We start from the raw sequence: 20147 nt of genomic DNA, 5'->3' as shown, positions 1-20147 counted from the left end.
AAAGAACAAAGCAATTCTAATGGGCACTGTGCACTTCAAAGGCAAGCGCTAGTGTAACAAATAATTAGCAACTGAAAAAATGGCAATTCTCTAACCCCGTTTGGTACTTGGATAATGCCAGGGGTGCCACGGAGTCAACATCCCTGCGTAATGAATGTGGATGGAAGGCCCGGTTGGCATCATGTACCATTAGTGACTCAAACCTTTATATGCGTATATCAAGGTAGATAATAATTGCACTCAAATGGAAAAATGTGTTTCAAAAGTGCAGAATATATTAGAGGAGAGCATATTGTTCATAAATAGTAGAATGCGCATTCTTTTGTGCCCCCTAATAGTCTCGACATCTATAAGATATATTCACAGAGTATTTAAAATATATTTACAGAGCACGTGCTCTTCACAGATCATAAAGTGTGCGTTATATTATGTCCCCAAATAATTCAAAGTTAGTGCCTAATGGTAAAGGAAAAGTGGCCTCAAGATTTACGAATGAGAATTGCGAGCGCAAGGGCCATTATTAAAATATGGGCACTCAAGTATATTCAGCATACCTGTGAGTCCCTAACTGCGGACTTCCTCGGGGTGCTGGCGGGCGTATTAACCTGCTGGAAATGAGAATATATTTAACTTTAGACTAAAAGAAAGTAATACGATACGTGTCAGTCGGCTGGTTGGTGGCCGTTCGTGTTCCTCTCGCATTGTACCTGAAGTGGCTGCTCAGCACGACTTGTGCTCACTCTCCTTGCGGTGCCCAGGGTGACGCGGGCCCGTCAGGAGCGGCCATTTTGTAGATCGATGTTGTGCCTAGAGTAGCTGATGTTAAAATGGGTTAGTTGCTCTTAAACTGACATAAATAAAAAAGAAAAAAATAATAATTTTTAAAGAAAGTCATAAAAGTTGTATCTTCATTTTACGAAACACACTACAGTTAGCGTTTTTGAGGGGCATCTACAGAACACCCACTGAACACAATGACAGTGTTTTCAAAATAATACATCAGTTAATTATTTCCGCATTGATAATAACATCATATCACTATATGCGGACCATAATGCGGATTCATTATCCCCGCACTGATAATAACATCACATCACTGTGTGCAGACTACAAAGAAAAGTCGCTCCCTTGTATAATGAAATGACTATAATATGTTCCGGCGATACCTGTTGAGATTACGACAAGAGCCCCTCAAAACCGCTAATTTGCAGTGCGTTTCGTAAAATGAAGATACGACTTTTTAGACTTTTTAAAAAAAAAATCTTTATGTCAGTTTAACCCATTTTAATATCAGCTACTTTAGACACAACCTCTATCCGCTATGTATACTGCTAGTACATCTCACATAGTCTCTCTACTATGGCCATTCCTGAGTGAATACATAATGGCCACTCCCGACGGGCCCGTGTCACCCGGGGCACCGCAAGGAGAGCGAGCACAAGTCGTGCTCAGCAGCCACGCCAGGTGCAATGAGAGAGGAACAGGAACGGCCACCAACCAGCCGAATGACACGTATCGTATTACTTTCTTTTAATCTAACTTTAAATATATTCTCATTTCCAGCAGGTTAATACGCCCCACGGCACCCAGAGGAAGTCCGCAGTTAGGAACTCACAGGTGCACATACTTGAGCGCCCGTATTTTAATAATTTGCTCGCCATTCTCAATCGTAAACCTTCAGGGCGCTTTCCCTTTACCATTAGGCACTAACTCTGAATTCTTTGTGGACAAATTATAACGTGCACTTTATGATTTGTGAAGAGCACGTGCTCTGTGAATATATTTTTAATACTCACTGAATATTTCTTGTAGATGTCGAGGCTATTTGGGAACAAAAAGACGAGCCAATGCTACGTGTAGATTTACCTAAAATTTTTCTGTTCCCAGAATAAAACAAGGGCCCAGACAACCAATTATTCCGTTGGATTTAATCTTGTGACTAATTTTTAGTTCACATTTAGAAACATTTTGAGTCTTAGCAATACATATACCTTACAAAAACATGAAAAGCACATAACTTAATAATGACAATATTAGAAACAATTAGACACCACTATATTCATTCAAACAATCACCCATGAGGACAACATTCATACTACTCATACTGCTCATCCAACCAAACTAACGTACAACATGAGACAAAAAATCTTCATTCAATAAATCTTTTACAAAAAAGGGCCATCGAATCAATGCTGTGCATAATAATGAAACTTAAAGCTGTTTTTTCGCACGATTGGCCGTAGCAAACACCAGGGTCTACGCGTTTCGAATCCCTTTGTTGAGGGGATTCTCGTCAGGACCAACACTTGACTGCAAATAAAGCAGAGAAACAAAATTTACTAAGCTGGCCCACCATGTGAGTGAAAGGCCGCATTGTCGAAAAAATCTTACCTTAAACTAAGGCACAGGGAACTCTGCCCAACCCTAAAGAAAGGGAAAGCCAAAATTGTTATCTATTTCTATAGCAACACTAGTTTCAAAGAACCACTAGTCTAATGACAACCACTAATCTAAAACACCTTTCTACATCCGTTTTAACCAACATATTCACGCAACATAGAAACGACATGAATACACAGTCTAGTTTTGATTTGTCAGACTTACGGGTGTGTGGAACGGTGTCAGGGTGTCTGAAGGGATTTATTTTCAAAAAAACAGGACGACCACAGGGTGTTCCGACTGCAAATGGATACTAACGAATATCTGAAAGCATGAATGGAGGGGAATCAAGGCGCGTTCTTTCGCCTACCATGTTTAGCCTGCAGTGGTTTAAAAAGGTTGCGCAGTGTTCTCAGGGCGCTTACCTCCGGAGAAAGGAATCAATCCACTGCTCGATCGTCTCCTGCCCGTAGCAGGAGCTGGCGCGGCGTAAACTCAGTCGGCCGATTTGGAGACAGCTAAAGGAGAGAATAGGTTCCGTCAGATTACTGAATGCCTGAACGCTCCAACCGCTTGTGCGAGCTATGTTTGGAAAGCGAGGAGCGGTTACCTGCAGAGTCGGCGTGGTCCGTGTGTCTGTTCTCGGATGGTTGATCACCCATAAGGTACCTGTTTGCCTATTGGAGCACCTTTAACCCATGCGCGGGAAGCGCGGCTATGAGGCTTCTGGGATTCGTAGTCTGCCAGAAGGTGTTTAGCAGAAGCAGTTGATAGACGCGGGTGACCGGAAGCGCCAAGGCTGACGCTTTTGTCTTTTGTAAAGTGCTAGTAGAACGGGATGGAGAAGTGTTTGGCTAAAATTGGTCACCAAAGCGCCATAACATGCAATATATTATATTATATTATATTACATCAGTGAAAACGGCAGAAGGCAAGTACTTACTTGCTGTTAGTTGGCAGTCATAGGTTATATATCTCAGAAAGTTCATTCAGTCCATCTACCGACGTGTTGAATTTAATAATGAGCATAGCTTCTCTCTGAAGTAATTTAGTGTCCAAGTCTCCACCTCTCTGATCTTGTTCCACTCGGGATATCACTGTCCATTTGACATCCATTTCGGTATGTTTTTGCAGCGTCCAATGATTCACCAGCGGTGCATTTGGAACATTTCTACGAATCCGGGATTTATGTTGTTGGATACGAAACCTTATCTCCTGGTTGGTTTTACCGATGTAGAGTTTATTGCATGGGCAACTGATGCCGTAGATTACGAACTTGGATTTACAATTCGTGAAACTCTCATGTTTCCAATAGATCCCTTTGTGGGCGAAAAGGTTTCCTTCAACGGTGGAATCACAGCATATGCATGTACCACATCTGTGATGGCCTTTTATGGGTGGTAGGCCCAACATATTTCTTACGTCGGTACTTTTTGTGGTGGGTAGTGCAGCTCGCACTATATGGTTGGCAATATTTTTGTCTTTCCTGAATGCAAATAACGGAATCTCATTGAGTGTTTTGTCCAGGTTTTTTAACAGGTGCCAGTTTTGATTGATAATTTTCTTGAACCAATTGGATGTTGGATTGAATGTGGAGACACAAACAATTCTCTCTGTTTGTGATTTTTCACGTCTTTCCAGCAATGTTTCACGTGGTGTCCACCATGCTCTTTTTATTGCTCTTTTCAACAGTTTTTTCGGATAGCCTCTAGCCAACAAGTTGGCCTTGAGCTTCTCTGCATGACAAAAATATTCATCTTTGAAAGAGCAATTTCTGCGGATTCGCAGAAATTGCCCATAGGGCAAGTTCTCTCTTAAACTACGTGGGTGGTTGCTAGAATAATGTAGTGCTCGATTTCGGTCAGTTTCTTTCTTGTATAGCGTCTAATGGACGTCTCATGACGACGCTATACAAGAAAGAAACTGACCGAAATCGAGCACTACATTATTCTAGCAACCACCCACGTAGTTTAAGAGAGAACTTGCCCTATCTGCTGGAAAGACGTGAAAAATCACAAACAGAGAGAATTGTTTGTGTCTCCACATTCAATCCAACATCCAATTGGTTCAAGAAAATTATCAATCAAAACTGGCACCTGTTAAAAAACCTGGACAAAACACTCAATGAGATTCCGTTATTTGCATTCAGGAAAGACAAAAATATTGCCAACCATATAGTGCGAGCTGCACTACCCACCACAAAAAGTACCGACGTAAGAAATATGTTGGGCCTACCACCCATAAAAGGCCATCACAGATGTGGTACATGCATATGCTGTGATTCCACCGTTGAAGGAAACCTTTTCGCCCACAAAGGGATCTATTGGAAACATGAGAGTTTCACGAATTGTAAATCCAAGTTCGTAATCTACGGCATCAGTTGCCCATGCAATAAACTCTACATCGGTAAAACCAACCAGGAGATAAGGTTTCGTATCCAACAACATAAATCCCGGATTCGTAGAAATGTTCCAAATGCACCGCTGGTGAATCATTGGACGCTGCAAAAACATACCGAAATGGATGTCAAATGGACAGTGATATCCCGAGTGGAACAAGATCAGAGAGGTGGAGACTTGGACACTAAATTACTTCAGAGAGAAGCTATGCTCATTATTAAATTCAACACGTCGGTAGATGGACTGAATGAACTTTCTGAGATATATAACCTATGACTGCCAACTAACAGCAAGTAAGTACTTGCCTTCTGCCGTTTTCACTGATGTAATATAATATAATATAATATATTGCATGTTATGGCGCTTTGGTGACCAATTTTAGCCAAACACTTCTCCATCCCGTTCTACTAGCACTTTACAAAAGACAAAAGCGTCAGCCTTGGCGCTTCCGGTCACCCGCGTCTATCAACTGCTTCTGCTAAACACCTTCTGGCAGACTACGAATCCCAGAAGCCTCATAGCCGCGCTTCCCGCGCATGGGTTAAAGGTGCTCCAATAGGCAAACAGGTACCTTATGGGTGATCAACCATCCGAGAACAGACACACGGACCACGCCGACTCTGCAGGTAACCGCTCCTCGCTTTCCAAACATAGCTCGCACAAGCGGTTGGAGCGTTCAGGCATTCAGTAATCTGACGGAACCTATTCTCTCCTTTAGCTGTCTCCAAATCGGCCGACTGAGTTTACGCCGCGCCAGCTCCTGCTACGGGCAGGAGACGATCGAGCAGTGGATTGATTCCTTTCTCCGGAGGTAAGCGCCCTGAGAACACTGCGCAACCTTTTTAAACCACTGCAGGCTAAACATGGTAGGCGAAAGAACGCGCCTTGATTCCCCTCCATTCATGCTTTCAGATATTCGTTAGTATCCATTTGCAGTCGGAACACCCTGTGGTCGTCCTGTTTTTTTGAAAATAAATCCCTTCAGACACCCTGACACCGTTCCACACACCCGTAAGTCTGACAAATCAAAACTAGACTGTGTATTCATGTCGTTTCTATGTTGCGTGAATATGTTGGTTAAAACGGATGTAGAAAGGTGTTTTAGATTAGTGGTTGTCATTAGACTAGTGGTTCTTTGAAACTAGTGTTGCTATAGAAATAGATAACAATTTTGGCTTTCCCTTTCTTTAGGGTTGGGCAGAGTTCCCTGTGCCTTAGTTTAAGGTAAGATTTTTTCGACAATGCGGCCTTTCACTCACATGGTGGGCCAGCTTAGTAAATTTTGTTTCTCTGCTTTATTTGCAGTCAAGTGTTGGTCCTGACGAGAATCCCCTCAACAAAGGGATTCGAAACGCGTAGACCCTGGTGTTTGCTACGGCCAATCGTGCGAAAAAACAGCTTTAAGTTTCATTATTATGCACAGCATTGATTCGATGGCCCTTTTTTGTAAAAGATTTATTGAATGAAGATTTTTTGTCTCATGTTGTACGTTAGTTTGGTTGGATGAGCAGTATGAGTAGTATGAATGTTGTCCTCATGGGTGATTGTTTGAATGAATATAGTGGTGTCTAATTGTTTCTAATATTGTCATTATTAAGTTATGTGCTTTTCATGTTTTTGTAAGGTATATGTATTGCTAAGACTCAAAATGTTTCTAAATGTGAACTAAAAATTAGTCACAAGATTAAATCCAACGGAATAATTGGTTGTCTGGGCCCTTGTTTTATTCTGGGAACAGAAAAATTTTAGGTAAATCTACACGTAGCATTGGCTCGTCTTTTTGTTCCTATATTATAATTGGTTTGGCCTTGCTGCCACACGAGCCAGAACCCCCTTTTTGGTTTTCTAGGTTGTCTAGCGGGTGTACACCCGCGAGGTTTGTTTGTTTGTTGTGAGGATAAGTGGCCCTCGTTGAGGGATGTCCACTGGTTAGTGGAGACCGGAATTGGAGGTCATCCTCGTACATACTAAGGAGTCACGTTGTCTTTTAGTGTAATTGTATATTCGTTTTGTTTGTCCAAAGCGTCCAAAATATGACAGAACATGACACCCTGGCTTATAGTGAAGAACATATATTGAAACTACTAAGCGACCCACCATTGTTTGCGTCAGCCGCATTAAGCTCCACAGCTAAAATCAATAATGAATCTGACAGACTCATAAGACTCAAGAAAAAACAAATAAGGACTGATTTACATGGTCATTTCTTAATAGAGCACTTGAGAGCTGGAACCATCCCAGGAGGTCTGCAGATCCGGAACGTCCCTGTTATATTTACAGATGACCCTACATACAAAAAAGGTTATAGCCTAATTGAGACGAAATGTAGTAGGGACCTCATGGTCCTCACAGTAGAAACGGCTCAAAGATTGTCCAAACATCAACTAGAGGAAATCGCAACCTTGGAAAGTGAAATTAAAACAAATCAACTCATCTCGGATGCTAAATCCCTTCTGGAAAAAGTGGATAAAGAAATCCTAGAGTTTAAAGACTATTCGGTAAACCAGAAGAGCAACAAATTCGAAAAGGATAAAAGGAACTTTTCATTGGATAAAGTTTACCCCTACTTGCAGATTGACTTCTATTCACGACCAGAGTCACGCAAATTTCTACCTGAATACCAAGGCAGATCGAGACACAACTTTATCACTTTTTCGGACACGACATCATCGTCCAGTGGCAGTGACATAGATAATTCAAATAACCGTTCAGACTTCAACAGAAGAGGGAATTTACAACAAAACTATCAACAACAACCGCCTTTTTTAGGGAGAGGTCAACGGAAACCTCGAGGGAGATCCAGATACACAAATCAACCATGGGAAATGTCAACAAGACGTCAGAACTACAAAAACTAAATGTTTCACCTATCTTTAATCTATCAGAAAAAGTCTTAACAGATGCAGAACTCAGCATTTTAGAACTGGGATTATCCTTCGTACCAACTAAAGGGACCAACTTTGTACAACTTAAGACAGAGTTCATCGAATTCTGCCGTAAAATTCGACTAAAAACCTTCTTTTTGGAAAACCCCATACAAGTTAGCACAGAGACAACTGGATTAAAGAAAAAATCAAGGTTCTGCCCTCCAGCATCAAAAGTCCCCAAAGAGGTTATTATTTTTGAAAAAGTGATCCTCTCAGCAATAGCTGAAGTTGAAAAACACAAAAAGAAATATGTCAAACCGAATATTACCAAGGCTCAAAAAGAAGCATTACTTGACCTAAAAAGCGACCCTTCAATAATAATAAAACAAGCAGATAAGGGGGGTTCCATCGTTGTATGGGCAACCGAGCGATATACCACCGAAGTAAATAGACAACTTTCCAATCAATTCTGCTACAGGAGGATAACAAAAGATCCCATATGTGAACTACAAAACAAACTCTTTCACATATTGCAACAAGGCTTTGACCAAGGATTTTTGGGCAAAAAAGAATTTGAGTACCTAAAAAATATCCACCCCCGGACCCCGGTGTTTTATGTACTCCCAAAAGTACACAAAGATCAACATCATCCACCGGGGAGACCAATAGTCTCCGGTTGCGAGTCACTAACAGAGCCCATCTCAAAATTTGTGGACTTTTTCTTGAAACCATTCATGTCAGATGTCAAATCTTATCTGAAGGATACCACCGATTTTCTAATCAAACTTGAAACAATGGAATTTGAAGAAGACTCCCAATTTTTAGTGACACTTGATGTCACATCATTGTATACGGAGATTCCGCAAGATGAAGGCCTAGCAGTGATTAAAACATTCTTAGACAGCAGACCCAAACCTGAAAAAATTCCGACAGAATTCATCATGGAGCTAGCCACGTTCGCCCTAAAGAACAACTACTTTTGTTTTAAAGAGGACTTTTACTACCAAATAAAAGGCGTGGCGATGGGCTGTCCCTTTGCCCCTGAGCTAGCGGTCCTCTATATGTCCAAATATGAGGACAAATTCGTTCACAACAACAATCCATTTGCCGATTGTATCAGTAGCTGGGTCCGATACATCGACGATGTTTTCATGGTGTGGTCAGGGGACGAGCAAAAACTACAATCCTTTGTCAATTGGCTCAACAACAGGACTCCTGATATAAAATTCAGCATGAATTGTTCTAAAACCAAAATGCCTTTCTTGGACGTTGAGGTTTACCCTACTAATGGACGTCTCATGACGACGCTATACAAGAAAGAAACTGACCGAAATCGAGCACTACATTATTCTAGCAACCACCCACGTAGTTTAAGAGAGAACTTGCCCTATGGGCAATTTCTGCGAATCCGCAGAAATTGCTCTTTCAAAGATGAATATTTTTGTCATGCAGAGAAGCTCAAGGCCAACTTGTTGGCTAGAGGCTATCCGAAAAAACTGTTGAAAAGAGCAATAAAAAGAGCATGGTGGACACCACGTGAAACATTGCTGGAAAGACGTGAAAAATCACAAACAGAGAGAATTGTTTGTGTCTCCACATTCAATCCAACATCCAATTGGTTCAAGAAAATTATCAATCAAAACTGGCACCTGTTAAAAAACCTGGACAAAACACTCAATGAGATTCCGTTATTTGCATTCAGGAAAGACAAAAATATTGCCAACCATATAGTGCGAGCTGCACTACCCACCACAAAAAGTACCGACGTAAGAAATATGTTGGGCCTACCACCCATAAAAGGCCATCACAGATGTGGTACATGCATATGCTGTGATTCCACCGTTGAAGGAAACCTTTTCGCCCACAAAGGGATCTATTGGAAACATGAGAGTTTCACGAATTGTAAATCCAAGTTCGTAATCTACGGCATCAGTTGCCCATGCAATAAACTCTACATCGGTAAAACCAACCAGGAGATAAGGTTTCGTATCCAACAACATAAATCCCGGATTCGTAGAAATGTTCCAAATGCACCGCTGGTGAATCATTGGACGCTGCAAAAACATACCGAAATGGATGTCAAATGGACAGTGATATCCCGAGTGGAACAAGATCAGAGAGGTGGAGACTTGGACACTAAATTACTTCAGAGAGAAGCTATGCTCATTATTAAATTCAACACGTCGGTAGATGGACTGAATGAACTTTCTGAGATATATAACCTATGACTGCCAACTAACAGCAAGTAAGTACTTGCCTTCTGCCGTTTTCACTGATGTAATATAATATAATATAATATATTGCATGTTATGGCGCTTTGGTGACCAATTTTAGCCAAACACTTCTCCATCCCGTTCTACTAGCACTTTACAAAAGACAAAAGCGTCAGCCTTGGCGCTTCCGGCCACCCGCGTCTATCAACTGCTTCTGCTAAACACCTTCTGGCAGACTACGAATCCCAGAAGCCTCATAGCCGCGCTTCCCGCGCATGGGTTAAAGGTGCTCCAATAGGCAAACAGGTACCTTATGGGTGATCAACCATCCGAGAACAGACACACGGACCACGCCGACTCTGCAGGTAACCGCTCCTCGCTTTCCAAACATAGCTCGCACAAGCGGTTGGAGCGTTCAGGCATTCAGTAATCTGACGGAACCTATTCTCTCCTTTAGCTGTCTCCAAATCGGCCGACTGAGTTTACGCCGCGCCAGCTCCTGCTACGGGCAGGAGACGATCGAGCAGTGGATTGATTCCTTTCTCCGGAGGTAAGCGCCCTGAGAACACTGCGCAACCTTTTTAAACCACTGCAGGCTAAACATGGTAGGCGAAAGAACGCGCCTTGATTCCCCTCCATTCATGCTTTCAGATATTCGTTAGTATCCATTTGCAGTCGGAACACCCTGTGGTCGTCCTGTTTTTTTGAAAATAAATCCCTTCAGACACCCTGACACCGTTCCACACACCCGTAAGTCTGACAAATCAAAACTAGACTGTGTATTCATGTCGTTTCTATGTTGCGTGAATATGTTGGTTAAAACGGATGTAGAAAGGTGTTTTAGATTAGTGGTTGTCATTAGACTAGTGGTTCTTTGAAACTAGTGTTGCTATAGAAATAGATAACAATTTTGGCTTTCCCTTTCTTTAGGGTTGGGCAGAGTTCCCTGTGCCTTAGTTTAAGGTAAGATTTTTTCGACAATGCGGCCTTTCACTCACATGGTGGGCCAGCTTAGTAAATTTTGTTTCTCTGCTTTATTTGCAGTCAAGTGTTGGTCCTGACGAGAATCCCCTCAACAAAGGGATTCGAAACGCGTAGACCCTGGTGTTTGCTACGGCCAATCGTGCGAAAAAACAGCTTTAAGTTTCATTATTATGCACAGCATTGATTCGATGGCCCTTTTTTGTAAAAGATTTATTGAATGAAGATTTTTTGTCTCATGTTGTACGTTAGTTTGGTTGGATGAGCAGTATGAGTAGTATGAATGTTGTCCTCATGGGTGATTGTTTGAATGAATATAGTGGTGTCTAATTGTTTCTAATATTGTCATTATTAAGTTATGTGCTTTTCATGTTTTTGTAAGGTATATGTATTGCTAAGACTCAAAATGTTTCTAAATGTGAACTAAAAATTAGTCACAAGATTAAATCCAACGGAATAATTGGTTGTCTGGGCCCTTGTTTTATTCTGGGAACAGAAAAATTTTAGGTAAATCTACACGTAGCATTGGCTCGTCTTTTTGTTCCTATATTATAATTGGTTTGGCCTTGCTGCCACACGAGCCAGAACCCCCTTTTTGGTTTTCGAGGCTATTTGGGGGCACAAAAGAACGCGCATTCTACTATTTATGATGAATATGCTCTCCTCTAATATATTCTGTACTTTTGAGACACATTTTTTCCACTTGAGCGCATTCCCCTTTGATAATCTGGATCCAGAAACAAAGACATCATACAGTTAGATCTCTCAATGAAAGTTCGGAATGGACACATACACCCATTTAGCTTGTTGCTGCACACCATTTTTTTTAACCCAAATAGTTATTGTCGCTCTTGCATCTTTTTTCCCACCAACAACTGAGGGTGAACATGTCTTCACATAACTGCTGTTTCATTCCAATAGGACACAAGCTCTGGAAAATATTAATTGGTCAAATATATTCATATCTTCAGACCTAATGTTCATTTAATCTTTTTCATTAATATTTTATTTAATGCACACATAATTTTTGCGCTCCATGCATTTCAGGAACCTTATTCCCATTCTCAGGCGATGTTGAACAAAACAGATAACACAACTGTATCAATGTTTTACTAAAACATCTAAAAGGCACATTATACTGAAGCAAACATTATCAGCTCTTCTTGAGTGCACTATCTCGTTGTTTTGCATTTCAAACAAATCCTGTTAGTGGTTTGATTACTTCACACTGTTTCCTTCCCTTTCATGGTGTTCCTCCTCTTTCAGTTACTGGATTCTGCAGTAATTAGGTTTATAGATGTCTGCAGCCCTCTACTCACTCCTTCTCTCTATGTCTTTCCAACTAACAGAAAATCCACTCAGCCTGGAGGTTCGAAGATGGTCTTTACTGAGCATCATAATGAATCCCTGTGCTTGGCTTGTGGGAAGTATAATGGGACACCCCTGTATAACCAACATGAATATAGGCTCTCTTAGTCTTGCTTGCTCAATTGGGGTGAATACCTGCAAGGGGAGGTTGTGGTCATGATGTTTGCATTCATGTTGCTCCTAACAGCTTCTATGAAACTTTTGCATGTCCAGAAAATATCATTTTGGACAATGACATGTTTAAATGAATCAAGCTGGGAAGCCACACATAATTGGATTACTGTATATTATAACCTTCAAGCTCTTCTTGGCATTATTTGGCTTGACTTTGAAGACCTCTACAAATAGTATATAAAATGAAACTCCATTGTTACATGAGCGTATCTTGCTAAAAGTCATTATTTTTTCATGTTCATTTCTTTAAAGTCTATCTTGTTAGTTTCTTTGATCATTTTGTGTGAGTATAATGCCAAAGTAATTGGTGTTCATTTTGGTCTTTGCTTTGCTTAGAGTTATACCATCCTATTGTTTCCATGATTGCATGCATGCTTTTGTTTTGTGAGTTTGTTCTTTCTTTGATATATACAATGGACTCTGAATATTGTGTCTATTTTATTGAACTTACCCACAGAAAAAGAGAATCAGCCCATCAAACAGAGATAAAGGGCAAGGAACTCTAAAATAACAATGGGCAGATAATCTAGTAGATGTTACAAGTGAAAATACACACCTTTACTTACTGTGTTTTTTGTTTTTGCTTCTTCAATAAAACCAGCCCAGAAACATCTCTTAGCTTCCGTGGCCTTGAATCAATCATCTAGTTGGATTCTTTCCATCTCTTTAATTTAAAGTAGAGAAAAATGTGTTTCTTGACAATTCACTCTGGATTTCACAGCAGTGGTAGATTTGATCAAAATATTATTCATTGTGTCTGTGAGGAGATCAAATGGTTATTGTTAAGGGCAACCCTCCGATAGGTAAAGTGGCATACAAAAGGAAAATCTGTTCGTTCATTGGCATTTGAGTTCACATTTGTTGGAAAACCAGAATGCTGGTGTTACTTAAAAGATCAGCCATGGGCTGAGAATAAAGCGGAAAATCAATTAAATAGCGTTCCAACCAACTTTGTTTGATGTGTAATGCAAATAATTATCCCCAATTCTAGTTCAGATGTTTAGCATTTGAAGTGAAGTGTAGTGTTATCTATGAACCTATTTTAAAGGGTCCCATATATCCTCGATAGGGAGTTGCTGTTCTGTGGATAATGTAGAAGTGCATGCCTGGCAACCATTAGAAATACTCGCGAATGTGTCAGAAGAGTTTCACTGCTGTGTACATTTTAATGGGGTAACATATAACCAGGCCTTTGAACTTTGCTGGGAATAACTACATTTAAGAGCTGCTGCTAGAAAGGCCTGGCTCAGTAGAAGTTTCCTGTTCAGAGGATTAGTTTGGCAGATCTGTTAACAAGGTAATCTATTAGAAAACATAGCAGTGCAATGTATGCAGAAAGATGAAGGCAATAGTTTAGGAACAATGATTGGAACTGCTTGTTGATTCAATCCTGGCAATCTATGATGTTTTATTATGGTGCACGGTCCCGTCATACATCTCTGCATATTAAAATGTGTATCATTGAGAGTATCCTGCAAAACATAAATGACATATTTGCCCGCGTTTAGAATCCTTAAAACTGATTTGTCACCTCCGATTGTTTTTGCTGTAGCAAAGTATTTAATGGTTATGTGGCACGTTCGATCTCGCATTTTAAAAGAGGGGGGCACTGTATAAAGTTATAAGACATTGGTTTTATCTTTTTTATGAATTTTAATGTTTGAATCATGTAATTTTTATAAGCTAGTGTGTAACTGAAATTGTTTAAAACATTGTAAATTCTAAATTTAAAAAAATGATATGTATTTATTTACATCTTTGATGGTCTAAATGACCGAGAATAAAGATTATTGAATTGAAAAAAAATGACATATCCACTACTAAAACCCTTATAACCGATTTTGAAAAGAGATGGTATTACCTGCTCAAGAAAGTGTGCGAAGATTATTGCAAGGCAGGGAATGCATGCTAAAGCAGCAGGTCGTAGGCATTCCTTAGAGCCTGACCTTACTAATGCTGAATTGAATGTGTTAGATACTATGGCCCTCCAAGTTTGGAAGGACTGGATGGAATATACAGAAAATTAACCGCCAGATAAGATTTTTTCACTTCTCCTTTTGTTAAAATAACTTTAGGCCCATCTTAAATTTTTACTATGTGGGCGTCATCTCATGTCAATTGGGTGAATTTTGTGCTAAGCAAAATTCCTGAAACTACTCAATTTCTCCATGTGGGGTAATTAGGTACCATCCGCTGCAAACATTTAGCGCAAGCACATGAAACAATGTGAAGATTCCGAACACAAGTGGATGCTGTACGCCACAATTATGTTTTTTTCTGCTTTTTAGAACAAAATGTGTCCTCTCATCTACAATGGACGCAAGGACTCATTTTGTGCCAAAATAGATTGCCAAATGCCAGTCTTGCATTTTGCATAAATATGCAATTTCATGTAATTTTTCTGAAATTGTACATTACACACATTTCTCACAACCCTACATAACTTTAAACACTTCAAATTCTATCCCTTCATGAACTTTCCTAGATGCATAAAGTTGTTCTACAAATCTGCTACTTTTATTGCAATTCTGATAAACGTGTATGTTGTGATTTAATCCACGAGTAACAAAGATATTACTAGTTTCCCCAAGTTAAATTACCCCAACTTTTGTCAGTGAGGTAAAATAAAGTTGCTAACTCCAGGGTCTCCTTGGAGGAAAATACCTTCACAAATAGCACAAGAAAACTGTAGCTTAGCTAACAGAGATCAAAAATAGCTTCATAAGAACTCATTTGGGGTAAAAACTGACAGCAGTAGTAACAGTGGAAGGATCTTCAAACATTTGGAGGTAAATTGTCGGTAGAGGAGATGTAATTATCTCATGCATGATACTACACTGCATACCATTACAACACATAGCTTTTACCCTTACACTATCCAACACTTACCCTACTGTTGAACTCACTGGAGTGGGAATAGTAATTTTTACCCCTACACTATCCAACACTTACCCTACTGTTGCACTCACTGGAGTGGGAATAGTATTTTTTACCCCTGCACTATCCAACACTTACCCTACTGTTGCACTCACTTGAGTGGGAATAGTAATTTTTACCCCTACACTATCCAACACTTACCCTACTGTTGCACTCACTTAAGTGGGAATAGTAATTTTTACCCCTACACTATCCAACACTTACCTTAAATGCCATATAATGGTATGCATTGTAATGGTATGCGTTGTAATGGTATAATGCAATGTAATGGAATGCGTTGTAAATGTAGTTTCTAAAAATGCATTGTGATGGCATGCAATGTAAAATCATGCGTTGTAATGGATGTTGTGATGTAAAAACTGCGTTTTAAAGGCATGCGTTGTAAATGTTTGGGTTGTATCATCATACATTCTTGCTAGGCAACTCGACTGTTGCACCAAGGATGAGTGAATTATGCAGCAAAGTTAATTAAATTATTCAGTAAAAAACGCAAAGTATGCTTGACAATATCCAACAGTATTGTTTTCATCCTTTTGAAATAACATATTATTTGATGAATATGGGAAATAAAAAAATATTAATTTTACCCTGCAGCCACAGAATTCCATAAATCCACTGGGCTTCGCCGTTGTCCATTGTTTTATCAAAAATGCATTTATAAAAGAGAAATAAAATCTAAAGATTCTTTTTCCAGCTTCTGTCCTTTGGTAAATGCATTTTGGAAAATATCTGTTTTCTCAGGCTAACTATCCCAAATAAAAATGTGCTATAGAAAAATAGAGCATAAGATGTGTAATACTGTCCCATATTGTCATCCTGGGGTCTTGGAGCATCACAAATGTCTCCAGAACCCCTCAAAGGCAAGCTTGGCCATATTCAAGAATTATCCACTATGTGTCCTTTCAGTCATATATAGGGGTCAGTATGTGATTACAATCACATACTGGTCTGACAAAGGTCTATTGAAAGACCGAAACATTCTGCAGCCTGCATTATGCATGATATAAAATTAATGTCCACTGGTACAGTTTATACCCCTGGGTACTGCTCCAGAGTCAGGCAACTGTTAGAGGCTGATTCGAGGAATATATAGCTTTATTTCACAAACTACGAAGTAGTAAAATTGCCCACCCCCACTTAGACACCAAAGCAAACTCTCCTTTACTGGTAGTCCTGACTAGCGGTGGGCGAAGATTTCCGCTCCGCAGTCAGAGTTTGCAGAGTTCTGCCCACTCCGTGCTCCACAAAACTCTGCGAATAGGCACTGAAGCTGAGTTTTTTTCTCTTGTGTGGCTCGCCAACGTTAAGTTGCCAAGTGAGAGAAATCATGTGCTAGGCCACCTCCCGGCGAGATTTCCGAATGCGGGCTGTAGCAGCGGGTCACTACCGGTCGTGTTGAGAAAGCTGCCGCTCGAGTAGAAAATCTGCAGTTCGTGCTGATTTTACAGTGCCGGAGAAACTTCTGGTGCTAAAAATCTGCATGAACAGTGCGACGTACCGGACTCTGCTCATGGGGAACTCCGTGTAGCGCGGTGGAGTTTTTTCATCACTTCGCAGAACTCCGTGTAGCGCACTTAGTGAGCTCCACCCAGGCCTAGTCCTGACATCTTGCATCAATTTACTAAAACGAAAAAAAAGAGGAACTTGGGTGTGCTGTGTAGTATATATAGGGGGGTGAAAACTTATCTCTTTTAAACAGCTAATTTTTCCTTTGAAAATGTCCCTCAGTGATTGCACTACATTGTGAACTTCCATAACATCTCAACATGCTTTCAGCATACTTGTTTTTCCACAGGTCCTGTGTTAATTTGATGTCCTGGTGCTCAGCATTTCTCTTTACAGTGCTAGTCTTCCACTGCCATGTTTCATATTTCGTCTGTAAATAGTCAAATTAAATATCCCTTCTACTGCAATTTGCATTTTTTTCCATGTCCAATTTTGTAGAAGTTCTTCGACATCCACTTTTGTTGCATTTCGTCGTTTGCTTTCCCTGATTCTGGGACATCCTTTATAATTTAAAGATTGTCAAATCCTTTCATGCACGTATTTGACAAACACAGATGTGAGGCACTGACTTCCCTGATTTCCCACGTTTAGTTTTCTCCACCTGTTTGCAGACAGATGTTTTTATGTAGAAGGTACTCAGTTTATTATTGTTATGTTAATAAATTAATAAATAGTACATGCCAGTATATGAAATTCACGAGACACATTCTATGCCTGTTGTTACATGTTCATCTTATTCACTCACCTCATAGGTTCCCCAGTCAGTGTGCAGTGCCAGCTGCACTCCTGGATTCCATAAGGTTCTGCGTCAAGGACAACCGGCCTGCTGCTATGACTGTGTGCCCTGTGCTGCCGGTGAAATCACCAATGGAACAGGTTAGGAATATGTTTATGTGGTTACAATATTCCTTCTTTACTGCTTCGTCCCATGTTGTTTACACAATTAAAAACTACAAACTACACACAGGTGTTCACCAAGTAAGAGTGTGGACAGGTAGACACTTTGGTTTAAATTGATTTACTTGTAAGTCCCTAGTACAGTACACTACATGTGCTCAGGGCCTGAGATTCAAATGATGCGAGTGGGCCTGCAGAGCTGATTGTGGCACCCACAAAAGCAGAGCCTGTGTGTGCAGTTGTAAACTGACATTTCAACCTGACAAGTTAACCTACTTGTCAGGTCCAAACCTTCCTTTTTATTACACATAGGACACCCCTAGAGTAGGCCCTGGACAGCCTATGGGCAGGGTGCAGTGTACTAAAAAGGTAGGGCATGTATTTTTTAATTTTTCATGTCCTGACAGTAAAATACTCTTAAATTCGTTTTTCACTACTGCAAGGCCTATCTTTCCCATAGGTTAACATTGGAGATGCCTTGATACATTTTATAAGTGAGGCTTCCAATTGGGGGAAAATTAGGAAAACCAAATGTAGTGTCCCTAAGCTCATAATTTAAAAACACATCCTTTAGTGAAGTTGGTTTGTAAATTGCAGTTCTGAAAATGCAGCTTTTAGAAAGTTGGCATTTTCTTACTTAAATCATTTGGTACCTTCTGCCTGTCTCTGGAATACGCGTCTGGCTTCTTGCATTCCTTCTAGAAGGATAGGTGTGGCTGAGTGGTTATCTGCATGTTGATGGGTCTCCCTGAGCAGGATGAGTGGGAGGAGCTGACAATTCTACCTGAAAGGGCTGTGTGCACTCCCTACACAAAGGGTTGCATACCCACAGTAGTGAGTCTGGAGTCAGGGCAAGGAAGGGTAGGGTCTTCTGCATTAAAATACCTTTCTTTGAAGTCTCCCTACTTCAAAACCTAAAATGGGTATACATACTGGACCACTGACACCATGTACCTAGAACACTTCTGGAGCTGAGGACATTCTACAAGTTAGAAGAGCTGCTGTGTTGCCAGAAGGTACTGCCCCTTTGCTGATGTGCTTTGTTGTGGTGTTCTGCTTTTTGCCTGTGAGTAAGAAGGACTGGACCTGACTCTACATCCAAAGAATGTAAGTTTCTGGAAGGCCGTGTTGTCTTGCCTCCTGTTTCTGATGTTTCAGTGATATCAAAGACATCCTCTGCATAATGCTACCGGCACCTGAACTCTGCTGCTTGTCCTGTCTGCTAAGTAGTGCCAATCTAGTCCTGGGCCCTTGAAAGTAAGTATTCTGTGCTGCAACCTAAGAAAGCAACGTATCAACAGTGTTCCGCTGACATCGATGCATCGCAGCTGCTGCTCGAGCCGCGGACATCGTTCGCTGACCGCGCAATGCACCGCTCCTGTAATCCAACGCATTTTCGACTTTGCCGAAGAAGCACCTTCACATTGCCTCATGCTGCATGCATCACCTACAGCCCTGCGGTTCAATGACGATGCATCGCCCTGATGCACATCCCTTCTTGAGCTTTATTGCATCCTCAACTCTGCGCAGCTCGGAACCTACAAATCACCTACATCTCCACGATCGACAGTGATGTGTTGTCCTAGACGCAACTAAGGTACTTTGTAGTGGGCCTGCATGACTCCAGTACAGGACGGAATAGCTTCGCCCCACCAGTCAGTCAGTCAAAGAAAAATTAACTGCTAATAAAACAATAACATTTTTTTTCTGTGACTGGCTGAGCCAATGCCAGTGAAGGGTGTGGCTGGGCTGGGCCATGGCAGTGGGAGGAGTGATGGGCACGGTAAAGTGTGCATGTCCGTTTGGCCGGCTGTCTTAGGCCAGCCAAACCGACAGGCCCACTTCTATTCTCCAACCCAGCTGTGTTGGAGAAACAGCATAGACTCCCATGCACTGTATGAGTGGCAGACCAGACCGCTCAGACCAATTCTGGTGCTGCTCTCATGCTGGGTGTAGCATGAGAGCAGTGTCTTGATTGGGTGGGGAGACTGTGCTTTCACAGTGATCGCTGAGACCAGAGAAACACAGAGGCGTTCGTTGTGTCGGCCGCAGATACATTTTTTATTATTGTTATTTCCCGTCCCTCCCTCCCTCCCCCTCACCTACCCCCTCAGTTTACTTTTGCAGCAGCCACCACTGCTCCTGTATCCAGCCCACATCCTGTTTCGCGCTCCATTGTGATCAGACTGAACTTTTGGATTTGGCCCAGTCAAGTGTGACCAGATTGCCCAGATTGGTGCAATATGATTCTGAGCACTACAGTATTGTTTATTCTTGCAAAATTCATATCTCTACTTGTGATAATTGAATGTTTCTCATTTTGGTCTTGTTATTCTCAGATAAATATTGGCTGTTTTTCTAAACTGGTGTGGAGCACATTTTGTGGTGTTTTCACTGTGTTAGTGTGTGTGCGTGCGTGTATACAC

General features: G+C 41.0%; 1 protein-coding gene across 1 annotated transcript in view; it reads left to right on the top strand.

Annotated features, from left to right (window-relative positions):
• The window catches only part of LOC146806106 (vomeronasal type-2 receptor 26-like), a 160324-nt gene that overhangs the window by 93981 nt on the left and 46196 nt on the right, over window positions 1–20147 (top strand). The window contains exon 3 of the mRNA XM_085623858.1: window positions 17577–17700. Within this exon, the coding sequence (XP_085479984.1) occupies window positions 17577–17700 (124 nt within the window). The remainder of the gene's footprint in view (window positions 1–17576; window positions 17701–20147) is intronic.

Source organism: Triturus cristatus, chromosome 8 (genome assembly GCF_964204655.1).
Source record: "Triturus cristatus chromosome 8, aTriCri1.1, whole genome shotgun sequence".
In the NCBI taxonomy this organism is placed as follows: domain Eukaryota; kingdom Metazoa; phylum Chordata; class Amphibia; order Caudata; family Salamandridae; genus Triturus; species Triturus cristatus.
The sequence above is the reverse complement of the archived record's forward strand: the minus strand, read 5'-3'. Positions and strand labels throughout refer to the sequence as shown.